Source organism: Pleurodeles waltl, chromosome 8 (assembly GCF_031143425.1).
Source record: "Pleurodeles waltl isolate 20211129_DDA chromosome 8, aPleWal1.hap1.20221129, whole genome shotgun sequence".
Classification (NCBI taxonomy): domain Eukaryota; kingdom Metazoa; phylum Chordata; class Amphibia; order Caudata; family Salamandridae; genus Pleurodeles; species Pleurodeles waltl.
This window is the reverse complement of record NC_090447.1, coordinates 490269622-490278742: the sequence shown is the minus strand read 5'-3', so window position 1 is coordinate 490278742 and position 9121 is coordinate 490269622. Positions and strand designations below refer to the sequence as shown.

Sequence of the window (9121 nt, the reverse complement as noted above, 5' to 3'; positions counted from 1 at the left end):
CCAACATTGGCCCTTTTGGTGTAGCAGAACATAAACAAAAGGCCAGTGTTTTTTCTGAGAAATGTAGCAACCCTTCGTAGGTCACGCAGCTAACAATATCTCCTAAGACGGGTGATTCTCGCGCATTATGACACACACAAGGCGCGCGGGTCAATTTGGCCACTGGGCTGACCTCGCCAGAAGAACATATAACGGAGGGGGGTGGGGAGTCGGAGTCGACTTCTGCGCTAGAACACAGGGCCTTCTTCCCATGTCTAGACGGCTTTCGTCAGCAGCTTCTTCGGATGGATGTGGAGTTGCTGCGCTGGCGATACAGCAGGAGCGGCGGCAACTCCTGCAAAGACACCTGCGTCTCTTTGAATACCCAAGGATTGCGGGATATCCACCGGAGCTACCGAGAATCTGAACACAACCAGCAACTGCAACGCCACCGCCACACCTCCAGGTAGATATTATCAATGCCGGAGGAACAACCCTTTCCGCCGGAAGAACGTCAACCACCTGAGGCCGAAGAGGTCCTAGCTAGTGAATCATGCATCGAAAAAAAAAGCCAGAGAAGCGCCGCCTCCAAATCCTAAAGTGGCAGAGATGTCAAGAACGGAAGGTACACAGGGCTTTAGTTAAGAGGAGATATGTGAATCGCTTCTACTATACGGGAGAACAATAAATATTACTTATTATACAGAGTTGTATTCCTAATCAATAGTTGCCACAGGTTGCCGCAAATATATTTATCTTGTGTCAGCTTATATTAAATGTTAGTGTATCTTCCTTCGGTGTTACATAGTTCGTTGGACTGACGTTTCTTCTTGGGTTTACGCCCAAAGGAAGCTCTGGCTATTGAAATGGCTGCCATGTTTTTTTTTCACCCGGTGCCTAGACAGCATCTGACGGGGCAGCCATTTCCAAATCAGGCATGCGTCACTCGCCTGGTAAGCGCGTGGTGAAGCTGTCGCAAACAATCTCCTGGTAGCCGGTAAAGTTCGCCTCCCTGGCTTTCTTGGACCCTGGTGTCTCGGTCGGCGAATAATGGCTGTTTTTCATGATGAAGTGGAGATCGAAGACTTCGAATACGATGAGGAGACGGAGACCTACTTCTACCCCTGCCCCTGCGGTGACCGATTCGCTATCAGTAAGGTACGCAGCGCCTGGCACCAAGAGGAATTAAGAACATGCCTAGCCGTCAAGTACATGTTTGTAGGATTTGAATGGTATTGGCTGTATAGGGCACAGTTGACCATGGCCGCCATATTGGAATAGTAAGGTCCGTATCCATCTGAACGGTTTTAAGAATGTAAGCGGAGCACAACAAGTGTGGGAATTCCCAAGTGAGCTGGGGTACACGGTTGGCTAAGAAGCGAATTTGTATGCCGTGCTTTGTGCTAGGCGCTTGGTTCTGCAAAGCAGGAGGCTCTTTATTACCACAGCCATTAGTAGTGTCAATAAGTCCTGTTTTAATGTGATGCAATTGTAATGATTTCCCACTCAAATTCCAGTGCTCAAATCTGTCTTCAAATTTTAACTCAAGGGGGCTTCAACATCTAGGACTGGGAGCGGTATAGTCCCGATAGGGACCTTGGTTCTCCCCGACTGGAATCGTCACACTTCTAGTTGGGGGGGAACCCATGCGACTGGAATCGTCACACTTCTAGTTGGGGGGGAACCCATGTAATGATGCTCAGACATTCTCTTAAAAATGACAGACAAATATTCTCGTTTCAATGCTTTATGTAAAGAATAAGCAAGGTAGAGAAAATGTGCCATGAGTAAGTTCAGCTGCAAGTCATGTAAATCATCAGTACAAACAATTCAGTACAGTTCTGAATAAAATCCGACATAGATTAACCGTTCTAAGGTGGAGAAAAGGGGAGTATTCTCTTTACAGAAATCCACACACCTATATAGGGCTGTAGATAAAGACTTTCTTACATTCCATGGGAATACCTGGTTCCTCGCTGGCTACTTGTCTGCTTTAACTTGCATTTGAGAGAATAATTGTTTTTGGATAACTTATCATTTTTGGGAATGATTAGTTCTTGGTAAATTTGCATTTGTACAAGGTACCATTTGACAATTTGTATTACACGTGTTTTTCTTGTTTGAGTAATTTGCCCAGGCCTGGAGCAATTTGTAAGTTGGTAAATATTTGAAAAAGGATTCTCTCAGGTTAGTAATACATTGAGATTCTAATTATTCTCACAGTCTTAGCTGTACCGTTAGGCAGATACATTATTTTAACATACGGAATTATTTATAGGACTCATTACATTCTGACCCAGTGGAGGTTGGTTTTGTTGCACCCCATGAATATCGTACCAAGCACTGGCCCACTTATGATGAGGGCTGTAATAGTGCCTTATCTCTACCGTGGTACAGGGTATGTATGTATTGTTGACTGGAGTGGTAGAGAGTGGAAGGTAGGGATTTGGTTTGACCACCTGGGCAGTGCATTTATATTCTGGTTGATGAGAAGGCCCACCAGAATGATGTGATTTCGCATCAGTGGTTTTTACCACATAATTATGGATTTGCCTCTTTTGCTATGCAATCCATAACCTGCTAACAAAAAAGCTGTCCCTAGCTCAAATGGATCAAAAGTTACCAAGTGTTGCAACATGTGTTTCTGTGCAGTGGAAGGCCATTCCCGAAGTCATCATTGATCAGTCATTTTTCAGTTGCTTATTGCTGCATTTGATTATTAACTGATGAGCTGAACCCTTTGACCAGACAGTGTTACCATGAGTAAAAATGCCAAAATAATGAAGGAATATTATCACAAAATGCTTTTTTTTTATTTTCTTTGTGTTTTATTGCTGCATAATTTAGTCAACCCTGCCAAATGATTTGGTCCTCCCTGTGGCATAATTCCAGTGGTCCCGGTGATGATGGATTTGCCTTGATAAAACTTGCACAATGCACTACGCCTTACAGCGTTGGGGATGGAAGTGTATTGGCACTGCCTCTGGAACAGTGTAATGATCTCAACCACTGGGGCAGGAGTACTACTGGAAGTGCCCCTGGTACAGTGACCTCACACTAAGGACACAGGGAAGTGTTGGCAGTGCCCTGTTACAATGCATTATCATATACTCCTGCAGTAGTGTAATCTTAGATATTAGGACTACATGTTCTGCGATAGCCACGTGACACATGATTTTCATGTTTTAAAGTACAAACAGGTTATATAGTACTTCTCCTCTCTGTAAATGAGCATTGGCCCAAAACTGATGAGATGATGTTGAGAAAGAATAGTCAAAGAGCTGCCTCTGTACCTCACACTCTCACCAGCAGGGTTGGGCTGAAGACTTGCACCATTCGTGCCTTCCTACCTACTGCCTTCTAAGAGCCCAGGGCCTGCCACACACCCAAGCCCGTCTGCAGCATTGCCATATAGCTGCAATCTACCTAAAACAAGGTTTTTACCACCACTGGTGGTGTTCCATACGTCTCTTGACATGCTTCACATGGGGCAGCAGAACTAGATGGCTCCATATAACTCCTGGACTGCTTCCTCTTACTACAGGCCACAGGATGTTGCCTGCCTCCTCCTGCTCCTGGGGGTTCAGTCCGTGTCGGACTGGGATTGAAAGTCTGCCTGGCCACTGGAAATAAAAGTTGGCCTATCAGTGAATTGAATAGCTTAAAAAGGGCCCATGCTTACTAATTGGAACAGTTTTGAACTTGTAGAGACACATTGTATACCTGTTTTGCAAGGGATGGAAGACTGCATGGATTTGAGTTTGCTTCAGGCCATGTTTGTTTTTAATATCAAGGAAATCAATAGCAAAAGCTGGTACAGCATACCATAAAACTGGTCACAGCCAGCCATAAAAAAACTGGCTCCTACACTGACTGGCAGATAAGCCCATAGGCTAGTCCGACCATTGGGTCAGTCAGGCTTTTGGCTCTCTCTGGCCCTGAAATAAATCTGCATGGGTCAAAGAAGCCTCTACTGCTCAAGCCTGTACCTGCCCCGGAGCAGACACTGAAACAAAACCCTTGCCCAGCACCTCCCCTTCCCGTCCTTTAGAAATGGTGAAAGCTGTCAGAGTGCTGGCCATATACTAATGATTGTGCTCCAGATTCAGTCTGATAACTGTGCTAATATTGAATATGGACAAGGGTAACAAGGATACTCACCAGATTATGTGTCCGTACAGAGACAGTTTAAAATTGGTTGGAATGGGCTTCCTTTTTTTGCTCACACTAGAGACCTAGGCTCTCATTATGACGTTGGCAGTAATATGGTAGAAAGTACTGCCAACAGGCTGGCGGTACTTTTCCCCCATATTACGACAATGTACCACGTCCACCGCCACGGCGCTAACAACCGCCAGGCTGGAGATATCAATCTCCAGCCTGGCGGCTGTCACTGTACTGCCTGTAGGATAATGACCCTGCCTACCGCCATGGTTTCCGTGGCTTCCTCACCGCAACGCCAGTAGGCACTATCAGTGACAGGGAATCCCTTCGCTGTCACTGATAAGAGTTCTCCCCCACCCCTTCTCCAGATACTTCCCCACCCCCCTTCCTCTCCAACCCCCTCCCTACATTCGCACCCCCCTGCACACACACACCCATTCCCATATGCATCCACACATGCATACATCCATTCACACACATCCGCACACACTTTCATACATACACGCATTCACAGAACACAACATACACACAGTAACACATGCACACACATCCAACACGAAACACCCACCCACATGCACGCATGCACAAACGTTCTCACACACACACACACACACACACTATGCCCCCCTCCCCTGTCGGAGCACCCACTTACCTGTGTTCAGGGAGTCCTCCGGCAGGAGATGGGAAGGGGTGCTGCTACCACCAGCAGCATCCGCCAGCCGAACACCCCCAGGCCGTATTATGGGTCATAATACGGCTGGTGGCGGTCTACTGGCGTGGCGCTCCTGGTGCCAGCAGTGCCACCTTACTGCCATCCTCCGGCATGGCCACAGCTGGATTTCCGCCCTTATTTTGGCTGAAATCCGGGTGTGGTCATAATACGGCGGATGGCTGGTAGCCGTGGCAACGGTCTTTTGGTGGCTGTCGCTCCGGTGGTGGGCATTTTTTACCGCCAATATCATAATGAGGGCCATATTTTCTAGTTAAAATTACTGGTTTTATATGTTTTTAATGAGCACCAATTGTTCTAACTGGGATGGGCTTTTCAGTGTATTAACTGTAACAAAATGGATCCTCAAAAGTAATTTATTGGTGAAGCAAAATGTATAAAATCATCACTCTAAGCTTTCACATTTTGGTGCTATACATGACAGCAGACACCATGCAAGAGAGAAACCCCCCTTTAATCAACAAGGGAAGCTGTATAATTCCTCTCTCCGTGCTAGATGTGTGTGGCAGCCAACCTGCCCGAGGGAAACATTTTTATATGTAAGGAAAGCTGTATAATTATTCTGTCTGTGCTTTAAACTCTGTAGAAATAACCAAAGCGGGTTTCTTCTCACTCACTGTTGCTAGAATTTGAGACACATCTTCTGGTTGGCATAGAAACACAGAGGAACTACTTTGAATGTAGACTACACAACTGCTGCTCAGAGGCAAACTTGTAGAGAAGATCGATAAATGGATATAGCCAAAGCTCCTTTTTTGATAAGGCTGCTTAATGATTTGGTTCTGAGTGCAGGTGGCAGCTGTACTGTCAAACTAGACCTAAAAGTGCTGAAGTAAACAAAGTTGGACACTAACTGCTCCTGCACATGTCCTAAAGCACACAGGGCCTGATTCACTGAGATTTTTCATTGCGCCCCCTAAGTTTATTTTAGTTGCACAAAAAAATATTTATTGCCCTGAACAAATTGTACTTGACCCTGCAGGATGCAGGAAAAACAGTCAAGTTTTATAAAGTTGTTTCTCTAATGAAAAGGTTCAAATTCAGGCTAATTTAAGGCTTTTCTTACAATATGTAATATATTCTGAGCACTATAATGATTTTTCCATTGTTTAGCTTGATGCAGACTTTTATTTGTGTTTTCTAGAGTACTTCAGACGGAAGACTGTACACACTAAAATTCTAGTAAAATGCTCTTCATTGGAACATTGTGACATCAGTTCTTGTGGTTAGGGAGATGAGCAGAATAGTGCACAGAATATGTCCACAGTTGAGAGTATATAATCATCATGCTGGTTCCCACTCATTTGACATTCAATATTTGTTCAGCAACTAATAAATAGCAGTATATATATAGAATCAACCAGATTGGCTGACATTGTGAAGTAATGATAGTTCGGGGGCACTATGGAAGCGGATGGTGGTCCCCACCTGAGGGATTCTGCAGTGTACTGGGAGGCACAGTAGTTAGCAATAAATTCACAGTTTAGTAGATTTATTACGAATTAATAATTGCTCTAAAATATGCGCATGTCAAAATCAAACTGTAGAGAATCAGAACCAGCAAGCTGAAACGCCAGAATAAGTTCAGTCTCACTAGTGTAAGGCATATAGACATTAAAGTCACAGGACTAGAGATACAAGGAAAGAGGAATTGACATTCCTTAAAGGAATATGGATTGGTCCCTCTCAGCACGAATGGATTAGAAGTCATCCAGATTAGGTTCTAATCAAATGAGAAAATAAGGACAAAAGGGGTCTCAAAGGTTTAGTGAATTGAGCAAGGTAGGTGTCAACATCGCAAAAACTCCAGTAGAAGTCTTCAGAAATAAAGAAACAAGTGATAGCATGTTTAAGGGGAAAGGGTGCTGCAAGGTCTGTACCTCACCAAGTCTAAAGGAATCTGCCGTAACTCTAACAATAGGAACACTAACTTACACAGAAATGCATCCAGATCTCCCACGGCACCAAAAACCCAGTTATTTCTCTTTCGCACAGAGCGCACTTGCAGCATTGGATAAATCTCCCATCCCACAGAGCTCCAATGGCCAGGTTAACCTCAGATCTCCTCATTTCAGATATGCAATAAATAGAAGGATTCTTCTGATCATTAAATCGTCCAGTCTGTACCAAAATGTATCTTCTTGGCCTCTCTGTCTATAACGAACAATACTCATTCCCCTAGCTAAGAAATCACAAATGTGCACTTGCAAAGGAACAACATGCAGAGAACAAAAAAAATCTCATATTTAAATGGAGGCCTAATCATGCTAACTTAATAAATCATTGTCAGTGTGCACTTCTAACACAGTTATATCTGCAAGCATAATGTCAGAATAAATGCAATCATGAATACATTCATTTATGATTACATATGCAATGGGCTTTCAGTAAATGAAATAATTTAAATATGAATGTAAATGTCTTCATGTTAAGGTTAAACATTATAACTCGTGTATATATGAAACTATAATTCCTACAGTGAATGCTCCTTCAATTGTGCATTTTTTTGCTTCATTTACATTAATAAGGTTAAGGCACACAAAACATATGTTGTCAATTACATTATTGTGTTACTTCTGTAAGGTATAGGGCTGAAGCTGCAGTTATGCTGCTCCAGTAGGATGAGCACTGGAGCTGTATTGACTGGAGTTTCTGTTGGTGGAAGATGCTTCTTGAGCACTGTATTAAAGGCCTGGAGAAAAGGTGGGAATCCAAGGCAAGAGGTGAAGAATGACTTTGGTGGAAAATGACTGTAATATGGATGAATGACAAGGGGTCTTGTGAATGGAAAAGTGTAATTAAAATTTAGGTTAGTTTAGCAGATGGCAGGGCTTAGAGAGTTGATCTGAGTAAGGTAAGAAGGTAGCACAGTCATCAATTAACATATAAAAGAGGCTGAAGAATGTGTATATGTATTTGTTTCATGCGGAGATCCCGCAACTTTATCTCAGAAAGAGGAAGTGTGATCAAATATGGGCAGGATGAAGAATGTAAGGCTGCCAGAGTTAAGCATTCTTGTAATCCAGTGAATGAGTATTGTGGGAGGCCAAGCCTCAAGATTGCAGTATGACACCTTTTGAATGTTTTTGTAATGTAGAATGAGCGATGCAATGACTTCTACATATACTGATTGGGTAGTTGTGCTCTGGCTGCTGTTTCTTCTTTTCAGTATAGTCAGTCATGTGTAGGTGTCAAAATTCCTGTACAGTAAGATGATGATGATGATAGGGAATAAGAAAAGGTCCAGCCAGTTGACTTCCTTAAGTTGCCAAATTGATTGAAGTTATTGTGAGAGCCCCAACCGGAGGCCTGGACCCTAAACCTCCCAAATGTTTAGGTACTGAGTTTAGTTGAAGGTGAGCTCCCACTTTCAAAAAATTAAGATACTGAGCACAATGCTTCAATGGTGATATATTCGCAGAATCAATAAAAGTTAATTTCAAAGCTTTTTATTTCAATTACAAAAATGGACTTCCTTGAGTTGAAAGAAAAAAAGGAAAGAAATAAATCCCAGAATTGACTGCTTTGTCGTCCAAGCCAAGTTGGTCAAGATTGGAAAAAGGATGAAGAACAATGTTCGATGGAGGACAGCCAACACGTGTTTCACCCCTTTAGCGAGTTAGCGGGGGCTTTCTCAAGGCTGTGAAAGATATGTATGGACAGTTATAAGTTACATGTCAGTTCTTACCCAAATGTGAGCATGCATTCCATGCATATCATGCAGGACATGTTGTGCTGCTCATCGTGATATATATAGAAAAAATGAGATAGTGCCATAGCAGTCTCCCCAGTGTTAACCAAGGATTGGAACCCATAAAAGTATTAGTAGAGTGTAATGATAGATCAGTTTAGAGAGCTCCACTTTTCTTTTTCTTGTTATAGAAGGAAATAAGGTAATATAAGGTAATTAAAATCCTACTGAATAATAAGTGAGAAGAGGAAAATCTTTACAAACTGGCACTCTCGTGGTGTGAGTACATGCTAAAGAAAGGAAATTATGAACAAGTGCTATTATAAAGTCAAGTTGTATGAAAAGGGATAAAACTTGTGATATATACACATTTCTGAAACAAAGAATAACGTTACCCAATTCAAAACATAGTAACAGACTTCAGACATCAATGGTCTCAATTGTCGGTGCAAATCTGAACATAAGAACCAAGTGGTAAAAACATACTTGTATAACCAATAAGTACAATACAGAAAACAAAGATGACAACTTTTCAATTCTTGGGGAAAGCAACTATC

The 9121-nt window shown here is 42.7% G+C and overlaps 1 protein-coding gene across 1 annotated transcript in view; it reads left to right on the top strand.

Moving 5' to 3' along the window:
* Positions 1 to 880: 880 nt before the first annotated feature.
* Positions 881 to 9121, top strand: part of DPH3 (diphthamide biosynthesis 3) — a 60319-nt gene continuing 52078 nt past the window's right edge. Inside the window, exon 1 of the mRNA XM_069204453.1 lies at positions 881 to 1137. Within this exon, the coding sequence (XP_069060554.1) occupies positions 1030 to 1137 (108 nt within the window). The 5' untranslated portion in view covers positions 881 to 1029. The remainder of the gene's footprint in view (positions 1138 to 9121) is intronic.